We start from the raw sequence: 16,644 nt of genomic DNA, 5'->3' as shown, positions 1-16,644 counted from the left end.
AAAGAGTTTAATGGAGATATAAAGTTAGAACAGTTAGGAATATCTATTGAAACTTTTGCACCAAAGATTAAGTTGGCATAAAATAATCATACTTATTTACAAAGTCTCTTAAGAACTCTTACCGATCACTTTTAATGCACAAAACTAAAGGCATTTCATTGTTTAAGCAACTAATTTTTACAAAAATCTCTTCTACATGGCAGGCACTGTGTTAGGGGCTTGGCATAGAGCAGGCATTAAACACAGAAATGGCCCTTATTACCATGGAATTTTGCAGTCCAGTCCAATTCATTCAATTATTTAATCAATTCCTAAATACAAAGTTCATTGGCTTAGCTTTATGCTGTGTGCTTGGTATTCAAGGGAAAGAAAAAGAGAGGTTACTATCTAGTTCAGAAGAGAGAAGTGCAATCATTATAGTAACAAAAATGAGAGATAAGTTAAGTGCTATCAAAATAGAAAGTGGATGACTCATTCAGCCTAATTAAGCCTCAAGGTCTCACAGACATTTGAACTGGGTTTAAGTTTAGAGGATGGATCTTGGGTCCTCAGAAGCCCTGAAACTATATGTCAAATCATAGATAGATAGGTAGGAAGATAGATAGATAGATAGATAGATAGATAGATAGATAGATAGATAGATAGATAGATAGATATACTAGAGGCCCAGTACACAAAATTTGTGAATGGGGGATGGGGGTCCCTCAGCCTGGCCTGCATCCTCTTCAATCTGGAACCGCTGGCTCCTAATTGCTCACCCACCTGCCTGCCTGATCACCCCTATCCCCTCTGCTTATCTGTCTGATCACCTCTAACTGCCCTCCCCTGACAGCCTGATATACCCTAACTGCCTTCTCCTGCCAGCCTAATTGCCCCCTAACTGCACTCCCCTGCTGGCCTGATTGCCCCTAACTGACCTCCCCTGCTGGCTTGATCGCCCCTAATCCCCTCTGCCTCAACCCCTGCCACTATGGCTTTGTCCAGAAGTGTGGAAAGAGCTCAGGAGATTTATCTCAGTGCAGTGGCAGATGCAATGACGTGAGCACACTCCGCCTATACAAGCTTCCTCGGCACACCGGGAAGTGGCAGCGCCCGCCTGAGCAAACCCCTAGAGCCCCTACATAGTACCCTGATCTTTCCTACTATTGGCTGTCCTAAGGATTGTGTAAACTTCTGATTGGTCCAAAATGTTATATATACTGCTGCACTTACACAATAAACTTAGATCTGCGTCACTGAACTTGGTCTCCGGAGTCGAGCATGCTTCCTTAGGACTCCGTCTGCCTCACCCCTGCAGGACCCCCTGCTTCACAGAAGGAAGGCAGGATGACCGGAAGATGTCCAGTCGACCCAGTCTAATTAGCATATTACCTTTTTATTAGTATAGATATGGAATTAAATGTGTATAGTTTGAAAGAATATATGGTACATATTTCCTTCCTACCAGAGATGAAAAATCATGATAGGGAAACTGTAGGGAAAGGAAAGAGATAAAGGAGCAACCAAACAGTTGGGATCAAACTGAAAGAAGCACTTTGAAAAGAAAGTCTATTACGTGGACCTTGGACTAACTTGTCTACAATACTAGTATGTGCTATGCCAATAAACGCCAAGCCTGGCAGTCAGAAATGTGCTTTCCTGGTGGCACTTTGTCAGAAAAAAGCAGTTTCCCATTTTCTGAGAGAGATTTATGAACAGTATATGACCAATTCTGATTAACTTTACAATGAAATTTATAGGTGAAGGCAATATACCAATTTTAATGATTATACTAAGTGTAAGGACAACCAGCTTTTCAAAGATTGGTCTCCAGAATGATATCCATTCTCCTAAATATCAGTTAGGGCTTTCAGCAGCTGGTATAAATGTAATATTCAAAACACCTAATAAAATTGTTCCTCTGATCCTCAGTAAAAAAGAAAAAGGTGGGGGGGACAGTTTTCTTTGTTTTTATAAGTATCTCGGTATGGAAAAATCAAATACCCAATACAACAAAGAGGAAGATAAATAATCCAGTAATTTGAAAGTTGGGATGGCTTGCTATAATTTAAAGCCCAGGTCTCTAAGTAAATGTAATAATAGCAATAGTACAAACAATAATAAAATTACACCTGTGTCTTTACTGCTATCTATTCCAATATTCCTACGTGAATAAACAGGCAACCTCCAATTTATACACATGTAATTTGCAATTTATACATGTGGCTATTTGAAATTCAGTAAATGACAAACCACGGTGTGCTCTCCAGGCTTGTTACAAAACCTGGCTTATTCAACATTTACTGAACATCAATTTAACTCACATGATTGTTGAATTAGAACACTATGAATTCTGGGTCCTGAATGAGGAAGAGCCTGCCATGCAAATGAGAGGAGGAAAGACAGAAGACATGCCAAGGGGGAAAATGCAATCCTGCTCCATTTCCCTTGCAGTTCTGGAACAATTATTTTTTTTAAATTTCTGTTCCTTCTAATCTGAGTTTGTCTAAGCCCCCTATGATTTCCCTGGACCTTCTATCCATGGGTTTCCTTGTGTTCCACAGTTCAGCTTACAACCCAACCTGTGTTCAAAGACTACCCCACCCTTCCAAGTGTCCTAAGCTTCAGAAGTAAAGACTGACCACCCTCTCAGTGTCATTTCTGAAGAGTATAACCTTGAAACCAAAACAAAACTAGCCTGAAATCCCAGAGTCTCCACTATCAGCTAGATTGCTTTTGAGTAAGTGATATACCACAGTGTAAAAGTATGGACTTGATATAAGGTTGAATCTTGGCTCCTAGCTCTGTGACCTTAAGCAAATCTCTCAGTTGCTCTATCTTAACTACAAAATGGAGAGCACAAGATAACTTACCTCATGTTAAGAAAATTAAGTTAATAATCTTGTGCTCTATTGTTTGCCTCTCTGAGACTTGGCTTCATAATCTGTGAAAGGATGACATCTACCTTGAAGGATGGTGATGAGTATTACACATAACATATAAAGTACCTAGCACAATGTATTTTACAAGCAAAATGCAACAACTCTTAGTTTCCTTTTCTGCCTTTCAATTTATCAGATTTCATCATTTGGCTAAGAGGAAGAAAATTGCTGAAACAAATTAATGTGTCTTTTAACTCTCACACGGTTATGTGTATTAGAAAAAGAGACTGTTTTTACAAAGTCAAGGCAGAGAATTCAGTTTATAATAATTGAAAGAGTCTACTCTATAAAGACCAAGGGAGTTTCTGTAGAAGGTAGAAAATAGAAAGCAACATCATCATTGCTATACAGTGATAGGAGAATCCAACTACCAAGAACTCTGATTTTGTACCCAGGATGGCAGAACTCTTAGGATTTATGATTTCAGTCAAATACCAAAGTATAGAGAAATAAAAGAGGTATGCCACAGATCAAGAGTGACTTTTTATAGACTAGAAATGATGGCTGGTCACTTGTTTCTTCTTAGGCATCTGAACATTGTTGGTTATCTGCCATGGAGATGGTTTGACCACTATGACCTTTTTTCTCAGTCTTCTTTCCAGGCTTTCTGTTTTCATTCACCCCAGGAACACTCTCTCTGGATTTTGATCTTAGTCTTTAAGGGCTCCAACTATCATATAGACACATCCAATTCTCTGACTCCAACTTTGACTTTTGTTCTAAGCTCCAAATTCACACACATGTGCCACTACCTACTTGCCACTGCTACCCAGATGTCTCACAGACACCTCTAACTCAATATGACATTACCTAAATCTTTCACTTGCTCCCCAAACCTGCTCCTCCTCTGATATTTCATACCTTGGTTAATATCACTGACATCCTTCCAACTAGGGGAAAAAAAAAGAAATCTGGGAATCATTGAAAATATAGAGATAAGTATGGCATAATTTTGCCCTCAAGAAATAGTCAATTTCATAAAGTCGATGCATGTAAATTTCTCCCTGTTTTTAAAACAAACAATAAATTCTCTTTGGAACTTGTAATTCTGGTTTTCAATAAGAATGTAAATTATTCTTATTTATAAACTTCTCAATTAAATTGTGAGATCCTTTGGTAAGAAAATAAGATTAAGTTTTTCAGACTATTGAGTATTCAAAATATAAAATGGTGAATAGAACTAGAGATAAGAGACCTTGATAACTAGATGAACACATTTAAAAAAATTGAAGATATACTTATTGATGTAAAGTCTTTATATATAAAAGCCTGAATGACCGAATGACCAGTTGACCGGTTGCTATGACATGCACTGACCACCAGGGGGCAGACGCTCAATGCAGGAGCTACCCTCTGGTGGTCAGTGCACTCCCACAGCCAACCTCCTGCAGCTGGCCAACCTCCCCTGGCCGCTGCCCAACCTCCCGTGGTCCCTCCCCTAAGCTGACCAACCTCCCGAGGTCCCTCCCCCAGCTGGCTGGCCTCCCCCATTGGCCCCAATGGGGGAGGTGGGGCTGGCCAACCTCCAACGTTCCTCCTCTCAGTCGGCCAGCCAACCTCCCTCGGCCCCTTCCCCCAGCTGGCTGGCTCCGTCCCATCGGCCCCAATCACCGGCCAGGCTGAGGGACCCCACCTATGCACGAATTCATGCCCTGGGCCTCTAGGTGTTAATACTACTCTTTAAATTATTTTTACAATGAAAAATGACAATCATGGAAAAAATACACAATGATCCCCTGGACCCAAACCTAGTCTCAAAAGTAGCAATTTAGACTATGTCTTATTTCATCTATACCCACTCACTGCAGCCTAAGATATTTTAAAGCAAATCACAGATATTGCATAATTTCATTTGTAAGTATTTCTATGTATCTCTAAATGACAAGACTCCTTCTGCAAGCATAACTATAGTGCTGTTATCACAGTTTAAAACAGTAATAATAATTCATTGATATCATTAATATTCTGTTCAGATTGTCCTGATTTTCTCATAACTTGTTTTATAGTTTATTTGAACAAAGCATGATCTAAGATTCTTACAATGCAATTGATCTTAAATCTCTCTTGCTCATTTTCTTTGTTTCCTTCTTTCTCTCCCTCTCTGTTTCTTAGCTGTTTTATTATAAAATACAATACACAAAAACTTGAAATTTATGCATTAATGAATTATTATAAAGCAAACACCACTCAGGTTCAGGAGTAGAATGCTGCCAGTTACTTTCCAAATGTCCTATGTCAATCCCAGCTCTTTTGCAACCTGCTGAAGTAGCCACTACCTATATATTTTTATAGTAAAATCACTTCCTTGTTTTCTTTTTTAATTGTATCATCTATAGTACATCCTTAGACACTGTAGTCACATCCATTTTCAAATGTCTCATATGTTTCTTTTTAATCAATATGTTCCCACAATATGCTTTTGTTTTTTCTTGAAGAATTTCTGTTGAATAACCCTAGGCCTTTGGCATATAGTTTTCCACAGTCCGGATTTTGCTGACTACAAACTCATGGTACAGATCAATATATTCTTCTGTTCTCTATATTTCCAGCAAAATGGCAGCAGTATCCAAAATCCACTTGGCACAATTATAGTTAATACTGTTCTTTAATCAGAAGGAATATGCCTGGTTGTTACCTCTCTTGTGATGATAGCTGTCATTGATGCTTAATGCTTAGATTTAGTGTCATTGTGGTTTCAAACTGATTATATAATTTTATAAAAACATACTTCTATGCACCATTTCATAGCTAAATGTACATTTCTTATGGGAAAGGCAGAATAAATACTTGACTTTTCCCCTTTATTTACTAGTCCACTTTATATGATTTTGGTATATACATTTTATCCTTCTTATTTTTATTCAGCATTTAAGTTTGATTTAATATTTTTTCTCCCACTTTCTGTTAATCTGAAGGCATTATCTAGTGTATTCATTTGGTGTTATGTTCCTCTTAGTTTAGCTTCATTTCTAAAATGACTTTCTTCTAAGCTGTTACTGAGTTTTATAACTTCTGGACTTTTATAATTCAAATTTATTTGTTATTCTTCTCATCTTGTAGCATTTTTTAATTTTTTGGCTCATTTTTTAAATAGTGGGTTACAATATGTCCTTCTGGTATGCTTTTTTTTTTTTGCAGAATGTTATTCTGCTTCTTATTCTCCTCTTTCTTATAATTTTGAATGGGAACTTTACCTTATTGTTCATTTTCATGGGAAACTAGTTTGTCTGTTTTTCCTGAGTTTTACAATCTGGCAGGATTTTCTAACTTCAGAGAGATTCCTCTTCACAAGTATGGTTTTGAGATTTCCTGACTGTTCTGCTGCTCCCATTCTTCTCTTCCCTTCCTCTCTACAGGATGGGCAAAAGTAGGTGTACAATTGTTTATATGAAAAATAATACAATATTTAAGAAGTAAGAATACAAGAATAAACTCTGTGTTTCCCATACTCACAACTGTACACTTACTTTTGCCCCTGCATTATCCTGATGTTGTCTACTTATGATTCCACTTCCATCCATTTCTCCTCACTGTGAGTAGTTGTTTTGCAGAGTTCCAAGGCACCAAAACATTTCCAAACCCTTCAGAATTTCCTACTATAGGCATCTTGGACCCACCCTTCCCAATTTCAGCTGATGTTCCTAAGGTGGCTCATCATGCTTTCCAGTGAGTATCCATGGGCTTTTGACCCCTCAAGTCTGCCCCGTCCCACACTACTTCCACCTACTCCTTTTCCCTATAGACACTAATTTTACATAAGCTTGTGGCTTGACTCACTTGTTTTATTGAAAGTGATTCTTATGGATAACTTAATATTGAGTTTTGTTTTAAATGTTGTTTAGGAGTTTGGCTTTGGCTTATGTGGATATTTGAAGAGGTTAAAAAATTAGGCAGCTAGCTCAGCTGGCATGGCTCAGTGATTGAGCATCAACCTATGAACCAGGAGTGCACGGTTCAATTCCCAGTCAGGGCACATGCCCATGTTGCAGGCTCAAACCCTAGTAGGGGTGTGCAGGAGGCAGTGGATCAATGATTTCCTCTCATCACTGATGTTTCTATCTCTCTCCCTCTCCCTTCCTCTCTGAAATCAATAAAAATGTATTTTTTAGAAAACAACAACTATGGAGCTGTTGTCACACATGCCACCTTCTAACACTATAATTTTTTATTAAACACTTCCCAAATCCCTGAGATGTGAAAGAGACCACAGGTGGACTGTGTCTATAAATGAGGGCAAACATGAAATACATATAAGTAACAAAATACTGACTAGTTTAGGAGTTGAAATTCACCAGATGAATTAGCAGCTCCCAACCCCGCTGAACAGAGTAGAAGTTGGCAACATTTCTCAAATTGTATTTCAGAGGAAGTTAATAGGACCAAGGTAGTTATAGTAGTCCAGTGAACATAATTTAAGGAATGCTGGGTTGAGGCAACGTGTCCTCCAGCACTTCCTTTAAAATGTCATAAAGTGAGGAAGCAGTTAAAAAATTGTATAAACTCATTAAAGAATATATTGAAAATCTGATTAGAAAATTTTCAGTTTCCACATTAACTCAACAAATAATTGTTGCCATTTAGAGAGGGTAAAGTGCCCTCCAGTTTGCTTACCATATACCAAGTGATGGCTGGTTTGACACTGGAAGGAAAGTATCCATCTATATTTGGACAAGTGATCTTCTGAACACCATATTCTATATACAGTTTATGCACTGGGATTTTCATGGGAGAATTGAAGCAGCTAGCTTTTTGGACAACTTCCAGAGGAAATGCAACTTTGCTGCAATATGTGGTATTCCTGAAAAGAGAAATAGGCAATAAATGGGCAGACTCATTTGCATTTTTTTTAATGCAGTAAATACATTAAAGTAAGCTAAGTGAACTAATGCTATGTATTGAGACTTTATATGGGCAAGTTCATGTAAGAATTAAATATGTATGGAAGTATTTCTATATAAATTGACATCACAGAACAAAAACAGACACAGTTAATTACTATTGATATATTAAAATAGTTATATTTTAGATATGTTTCTAAACCTGTTATGTGTTTATATGTACATACATGTATGTATCTATATGTATATTTAATTTTACCGTTAAAACATCAACACTAATAAAAGAGAAAAATGGTAATTGGCGTACGAGCTACCCTTTTCATTGGCTAATCAGGGCTATATGCAAATTAACTTCCAAATAAGATTGGCAGTTAACTGCCAACAAGATGGCGGCTAATTTGCATATATAGGCACAATGCAGGGAGGCGAAAGGGAAAGCAGGAAGCAGCCCCCTGCCACTGACAGTGATCGGAAACCCAGGGGGGAGCTAAGAGCTGGGGGGCAGGGCAAAGGCGGCCCTGGGGCTGCCTTTGCCCAGCCCCCCAGCCATGATCGGAGAATCAGGTGCCTTTTCCGCCCTGGCCAGTGATAGCAGGAAGTAGGGGTGGAGCCAGCGATGGGAGCTGGGCACGGTCGAAGCTGGCAGTCCCGGGAGTTAGGGGTCCCTTGCCTGGGCCTAAAGCGAAGCCCACGATCGTGGGGCCGCTGCAGCTGCGGGTCCCCGCTGCCCGGGCCGGACGCCTAGGCCAGAGGCGTCAGGCCTGGGCAAGGGGCCGATCCTGCGATTGGAGGGTGATGGGGGTCAACGCCTGAGGGCTCCCAGTATGTGAGAGGGGGCAGGCTGGGCTGAGGGACACTCCCCCCCATACACACCCAGTGCACGAATTTCGTGCACCGGGGCCCTAGTTATTAATAATATTCTGTGCTGGTAAAGGAAAGGTGAGTATACCATTAACTCATGGCTGATAATCATATAAACAACCTTTAGAAAATAAATATGGTTCTAAAACTATTCTTAAAAAAATCCTTAGTTTTTGCCCTAGTAATGTTATTTCTGGAACATTTTCACATGGTAGAATTATGGAAAATGGTTATAGAGAGAGCACATGATCAAAAATGTCCATCCAGTGCTATATCAGCAAAGAAAACATTGGTATAAATAGAAAAATCTTCTTTTTTTGAAAAGTGCAATGAAATTATGGTACAACCATTCAAAGTTCTTTTACAAATCTATAAAAAAGTCAAGCATGAAGAAAAAAGTAACAAACACATAAAGCTTAGGACTCTTGTTATCCCATCACCTCACTTTTCACAAAGAGGTATTATATGTGACCCTCTATGCACTGCAAATTAGATCTCTAATTCTCTGAGCACGTTGGACATTTCCTTGTGTTCATTTGCTATTAAGTTCCTCTTAGTTTATCATAGTTCAAACAAGGGTACGACCATGAATATTTTCTTATAGTCTCTAGTACAGTGTCTAAACTTTCAGTAGATGCTGAATAAATATTTATTAAAATTAATGAGACAGAGCCCTAGCCATTTTGGCTCAATGGATAGAGCATCAGCCTGTGGACTGAAGGGTCCCAGGTTCCATTCAGTTCAAGAGCCCAGGTTGCAGGCTCTATCCCCAGTAGGGGGAGTGCAGGAGGCAGCTGATCAATGATTCTCTCTCATCATTGATGTTTCTATCTCTCTCCCTTACTCTCTGAAATCAATAAAAAAATATTTTAAAAAATTAATGAGATAGATATAAAACTTGTGTGTGCATACAGGAAAGCAATAGTGAAGCATTAATAATAAAAATAACTGATTTTTTTAAAGTGATGACTAAATGGGCTAAATGGGCCCACACTTTTAATAATTTCTATTTAAGGTTTCAAACACATATTAGATCCTCAATGACTCATGAATTAAGTCTAAATACAATGGAAGGTGTGGAGGTATTCATTCCCCTCACCAACATGAAAGGAGATATTGTTTAAAGATAACTTGTAACAAAGGTAATACGGTAGAAAGGGAGAGTGGCAGGCATGATCTCTATCAAAAAATAACAAAATGTCTACCAGATAAAAGTATTCTATGGGTGGAAGTTATAAAAGGTAAATTTTAGTTTAATTAGATACATTTTCTGATTTTTTTAAATTGATTTTTATTTTTATTAATATTTTTATTGATTTTTCTACAGAGAGGAAGGGAGAGGGACAGAGAGCCAGAAACATCGATGAAAGAGAAACATCAATCAGCTGCCTCCTGCACACTCCCCACCGGGATGTGCCCGCAACCAAGGTGTCGGGAGCCGGTCCATCCTTGCTGTTTCAAGGGACCTGGCATATATGGCATACGGTTAATATGTTTGCTCACCTTCTTGGCGCTGTGTTTTAACCAAAGTCACCTCTCCGAGAAAGGTTGAATCCCCAGGTAGGGATTTTCCCCTGAAGTTAGGGAGGGAATAAAACCCCTCAACTAAGTGCCAGGCGGGTAATTAATCCCTTTAACTACGAACAATCATGCTTAAACTACATAATCTTTTCTCCCTGGAATGGAGATAAGAAACGCCCTAACCTTTGTAATAGAGATTGATAGGATTGAATCAACTGGTATAAATACAGTTGTAACAAGACAGAAACACTCAGAACTTAGAACAGAATCAAGAAGACAGAACCTACACGGAGCCTAGAGACAGAAGAACTTTGCTGGAGAGAGCATGCCGGAGGATCCTGGAGAGGGACTGGCCTCGGAGCCTAGAGACAGAGCCTAGCAGGAGAACATGGCAAGGGATCCTGGACTGAACCTGACTACAGAGATTGGCAGGAGAACCTGACTGGAACCTGGACACTGAACCTGACTGGAGAGCCTGGACAGAACCTGGCTGGAGAACCTAGCGAGGGAACATGGCTACAGAACCTCGCTGGAGATCCGAAGCAGAACCTCTCTGGAGATCCGGGCTAGAGATCCTGGATAGGTTGCTGATCAACTGAACGCTGCCTCCATGTCATTCCTTCTTCGCCGACTCCGTCCATGCCTTTGGGGACCCCTGGACCTGCTGGGGTTGGACCCCGGCACCAAGGCACATGCCCCTGACCAGAATCGAACCCAGGACCCCTCAGTCCCCAGGCCAATGCTCCATCCACTGAGCCAAACCGGTCAGGGCAGATTTTCTGATTTTTTAAAAAAGGTGATGAACAGTGATTGGGCTGACTTTTATAGCTCCAAAAGTCAAATCTGGATGTCATCTTAATAAGGTATTAAAGAAAGAATAGGAGACAGAAGATGGCAGCCAATGGGATGCAGGCTACAAGATAGTGTGTAAGTGAGAGAGTGAAAGGAGAGCATGTGGTCATGCATGGAGTGTCTGTATTTTTGAGTGAAGGACATCTATATTCCACAGGACTTTTGGAGACTGACTGGCCTCCTCTGGCCAGGCAGCCTCTACTACTGCTGAAATCTCTCTCAGAATGGCTGGGTCTGCTGCAGAGACTGCATCATTTTGAAGGGGAGAGCGTCTGTTATCAGAAGCCCACCCTTACCTTCAACTGGGGAGACCTCGGATACCTCCCGGGACCCTACAACCACAACACCCAGGGACCAGCTGCCTCAGCTGCAAACCCACTAACACCGAGACTCCAGCTTCCCTGGCTGCAGGTGCCTAAAAAGTTTGTCCAGGGGGAGACAAAGTAGCGCCGAATACAGGTGGGCCCTGTGCCTTCTAACAGAAGGGATAGAAGGAACAGCTAACTTGAATAACATCCACCTGGAATTGGCAAATTAAACACAGCTGGTGAGGCAATCTGTGGACAAAAAGGTCGAAGATTGCCAAGAGAGCGTCAACGCAGGAGAGAGAGCTACATATCAGACACCCGGAGAGGAGCAAACATAAGGAAACAAAGAAACAGCCCCCATAGGAAAGAAAAGCAGGAATCACAGGAAAAGGAAGTAAATGAAATGGAGGCAAACAATATGTCAGAGAAAGAATTCAGAGCAATGGTCATAAGGACATTGAAAAGGATGGAAGACAAATTCAATAATATGTGTAAGAAGAAATGAACCAAGAAGAAATGAAGAACCAAGAAGAAATGAAAAATAACATCACTGCAATAAAGAACACAATATAAAGCATCAACAGTACACTACAAGAAGCGCAGGACTACATCATGAACTAGAAGACAAGGTAGGAAAAAACACCCAAGCTGAGCAGCAACTGGAAAAAAAATCTTAAAAAACAGGAGGAGAGCCTACGAGAACTGTGGGACAACATGAAACGAAACAACATCAGCATAATATAGGTCCCAGAAGGAGAGGAAACTGAGCAAGGAATAGAAAACCTATTTGAAGAAATAATGACAGAAAACATCCCTGATTGGGAAGAAGAAAACACTCACATAAGTCCAAGAAGCTCACAGAGTCTCAAACAAGATGAACCCAAAAATACCGATACCAAGACACATTATAATTAAATTAGCAAACACCAATGACAAAGTAAGAATCTTAAAGGCTGCCAGAGAGAGAAATAAAGTTACCTACAAGGGATCTCCTATCAGACTACCAACTGAATTCTCAACAGAAACACAGCAGGCCAGAAGGGAATGGAATGAAATACAGAAAGTCATGCAAAGGAAGGGTCTGAATCCAAGAATACTGTACCCAGCAAGGCTATCAATCAAATTTGAGGGTGAAATCAGGAGTTTCACAGACGAAAAAGGACTAATGGAATTTATTACCACCAAACCAGCAATGCAAGAAATGCTAAAGGGACTGCTATAAAAATAAGAAATAGGAAGGGAAGAAGGAATATAGGCATAAAGAACAAAAATGGCAACAAACAAGTGCCTATCAATAATAACTTTAAATGTAAATGGTTTACCTGCCCCAATCAAAAGACATAGGGTAGCTGAGTGGATAATAAAACATGACTTACATCTCTACTGTCTACAGGAGACCCACCTCTGAACAAAGGACTCACACAGACTGATGGTGAAGGGATAGCAAAAGGTTTTTCAGGTGAATGGAAAAGAAAAAAATGCTGGGGTAGCAATACTTATACCTGACAAATTAGACGTCAAAGTGAAGGCCATAACAAGAGAAAAGGAAGGCCACTTCATAATACTAAAGGGAGAAATGCAACAAGAAGATATAACTCTGGTAAACATATATGCACCCAATACAGTAACACCCAAATATATATATATATATATATATATATATATATATATATATATATATATATATATATAAACTTTTGGAGGATATCAAGGGACAGATTGGCAACAACACAGTCACAGTAGGGGACTTTAACACCCAACTAACACCACTGGATACAACCTCTAAACAAAACATCAGCAAAGAAACATCAATCCTAAATGACTCACTAGATCAGATGGAATTAATGGACATCTTCAGAACATTTCACCCCAAAGCCACAGAATAAATATTCTTCTCAAGCGCACAGGGGTCATTTTCAAAGATAGACCACATATTCAGAAACAAGCAAAGTCTCTTCAAATTCAAGAAGATAGAAATCATATCAAGCATCTTCTCAGATCACAATGGTATAAAATTAGAAATCAACTACAATAAAAACAATAAAAAAATCAAACACCTGGAGGCTAAATAGCATGCTATTAAATAATGATTGGGTTACCAAAGAGATCAAAGAAGAAATAAAAAGCATCATGGCAACAATTGACAATGAAAACACAACATTCCAAAACCTATGGGACACAGTGAAAGCAGTCTTGAGAGGGAAGTTCATAGCTCTACAAGCCTACCTCTAAAAACAAGAAAAAATGGCAGTAAATCATCTAATCCTACAACTCAAAGAGTTAGAAAGAGAGCAACAAGAAAAGCCAAGAGTAAGCAGAAGCAATGAATGATAAAGATCAGAGTGGAAATAAATGACAAAGAAACCCAAAAACCAATACAAAAGATCAAAAAAACCAAGAGCTGGTTCTTTGAAAGGATAAACAAGATTGATGAACCTCTAGTCAGGATCACTAAGAAGCAAAGTGAGAGGACCCAAATAAAATCAGAAATGAAAGAGTTGAAGTAACAACTGATCCCACAGAAATACAAAGGGTTATACAAAAAAAAAAAAATACTATGAACAACTCCATTCCTACAAAATAGAAAATCTAGACAAAATGGACTTATTCTTAGAAAAAACAAGCTCCCAAAACTCAATCTGGAAGATAATAAAACCTGAATAGGCTGATAAGGACCAAAGAAATTGAAGCAGCAATCAAAAATCTTCCAGTAATCAAAAGCTCTGGTCCAATGGCTTTACAGGGGAGTTCTACCAAGCATTCAAAGAAGAACTAAAACCTATCCTCCTCAGACTATTCCAAAAAATTTAAGAGAAAGGCACACTTCCAAGCTCTTTCTATAAAGCCAGCATTACCCTAATTCCAAAACCAGATAAAGATACCACAAAAAAAGAGAATTACAGGCCAATATCCTTGATGAACATAGATGCTAAAATCCTCAACAAAATTCCAGCAAATTGGATGCAGCATTACATTAGAAAGATCATACACCATGACCAAGAGGGATTTATTCTGGGGATGCAAGGATGGTACAATATCAGCAAATCAATAAATGTGACACATCACATAAACAAATTGAGAGATAAAAATCACATAATCATATCAATCAATGCAAAAAAAGCATTTGACAAAATCCAACACCATTTCTTGATAAAAACTCTCAGTAAAGTGGGAATAGAGGGGTCATATCTCAACATAATAAAAGCCTTATATGACAAACCTACAGCCAACATCATACTCAATGGGAAAAACTAAACTCGTTTCCCCTGAGAACGGGAATAAGACAGGGATGCCCACTTTCACCACTCCTGTTCGATATAGTACTGGAAGTTCTAGTCATAGTGATAGAACAAGAAGAATAAATAAAAGGTATCCAAATTGGAAAAAAAAAAAAAAAGTAAAACTGTCCTTATTCACAGATGACATGATACTATACATAGAAAACCCCAAAGACTCCATAAAAAAACTACTAGACCTAATAACTGAATTTAGCAATGTAGCAGGATACAAAATTAACACCCAGAAATCTATGGCATTTCTATACACCAATAATAAACTCACAGAAAAAGAAACAAAAAAAAAACAATCCCATTTACCATTGCACCAAAAAAATTAAGATACTTAGGAATAAACTTAACTAAGGAGGTAAAAGACCTGTACTTGGAAAACTATAGGACATTGAAAAAAGAGATTGAGGAAGACATAAACAAATGGAAGAACATACCATGTTCATAGATTGGTAGAATAACATCATTAAAATGTCCATACTACCCAAAACAGTCTACCGATTCAATGCAATCCCCATTAAAATACCAATGGCATACTTCAAAGATCTAGAACAAACACTTCAAAAATATATCTGGAATAAAAAAAGATGCTGAATAGTCACAGTAATCCTGCGAAAGAAGAACAAAATTGGAGGGATCACAATACCAGATATTAAGCTATCTTACCAAGCCATAGTTCTCAAAACTGCCTGGTACTGGCACAAGAGCGGACATATAGATCAATGGAACAGAACAGAGAACCCAGAAATCGACCCAAGCCATTATGCTCAATTAATATTTGACAAAGGAAGCAAGAGCATACAATGGTGTCAAGACAGTCTCTTCAATAAACGGTGCTGGGAAATTTGGTTAGATACATGTACAGAAATGAAACTAGATCACCAACTTACACCATACACAAAAACAAACTCAAAATGGCTAAAGGACTTTAATGAAGATGGGAAACCATAAAAATCCTACAAGACTTTATAGGCAACAAAATGGCAGACGTATATCACAGCAATATCTTTACAGACAAGCTCCTAGGGCAATGGAGACTAAGAAGAAAATAAACAAATGGGACTACATCAAAATAGAAAGCTTCTGCACAGTAAAGAAACCATCAACAAAACAACAAGAAAGCCCACTGCATGGGAGAACATATTTGCCAATGTTATCTCTGATAAAGGCCTAATCTCCAAAATTTACAGGGAACTCATACAACTTAACAAAAGGAAGATAAACAATCCAATCAAAAAATGGGCAAAGGACCTAAATAGACACTTTTCAAAACAAGACATACAGAGGCCAAGAGACATATGAAAACATGCTCAAAGTCACTAATCATCAGAAAAATGCAAATCAAAACAACAATGAGATACCATGTCACACCTGTCAGAATGGCTATCATCAACAAATCAACATAAGACAAGTGCTGGCGAGGATGCGGAGAAAAAGGAACCCTTGTGCACTACTGGTGGGAATGCAGACTGGTGCAGCCACTGTGAAAGACAGTATGGAGTTTCCTCAAAATTTAAAAATGGAACTCTCATTTGACCCAGTAATCCCACTTCTAGGACTATATCCCAAGAAACCAGAAACACCAATCAGAAAGGATATGTGCACCCTTATGTTCATAGCAGCACAATTTACAATAGGTAAGATTTGGAAACAGCCTAAGTGCCCATCATCAGATGAGTGGATTAAAAAACAGTGATATATCTAGACAATGATATATCTAGACACTGCTATAAACAGTGATATATCTAGACACTGCTATAAAAAAGAAGGAATTCTTACCATTTGAACAGCAAGGATGGAACTGGAGAGCATTATGCTAAGCAAAATAAGCCAGTCGGAGAAAGATAAATATAACATGATCTCACTCATATGTGGGATATAATGATCACCATAATTTCATGAACAAGAATAGATCCAGAGACAAATGGCAGGGGAGGTGGCGGGGGGGGGGGGGGGGCGGGGGGGGGGTGTTAGAGAGCAACCAAAGGACTTGTATGCATGCATATTAGCATAACCAGTGAAACAAGCACTGGGGCAGTGGTGGCTTGCCAGGGGT

At 39.0% G+C, this 16,644-nt stretch overlaps 1 protein-coding gene across 6 annotated transcripts in view; it reads right to left on the bottom strand.

The window, feature by feature from the left end:
- IL1RAP (interleukin 1 receptor accessory protein) overlaps positions 1-16,644 on the bottom strand; it is a 162,969-nt gene that overhangs the window by 35,246 nt on the left and 111,079 nt on the right. For 5 of the 6 annotated variants that reach the window (XR_009451831.1, XM_059687381.1, XM_059687380.1 and 2 more), the window contains one exon: positions 7,533-7,719. The exons of the other annotated variant lie outside the window; for it this stretch is intronic. Coding sequence is in view for 4 of the 5 variants with exons in the window: in XM_059687381.1 (XP_059543364.1) it covers positions 7,533-7,719 (187 nt within the window). In the remaining variant the exon portion in view is untranslated. The remainder of the gene's footprint in view (positions 1-7,532; positions 7,720-16,644) is intronic. 6 annotated transcript variants of the gene reach the window in all.

This window comes from Myotis daubentonii, chromosome 3 (genome assembly GCF_963259705.1).
Source record: "Myotis daubentonii chromosome 3, mMyoDau2.1, whole genome shotgun sequence".
NCBI lineage: Eukaryota > Metazoa > Chordata > Mammalia > Chiroptera > Vespertilionidae > Myotis > Myotis daubentonii.
The sequence above is the reverse complement of the archived record's forward strand: the minus strand, read 5'-3'. Positions and strand labels throughout refer to the sequence as shown.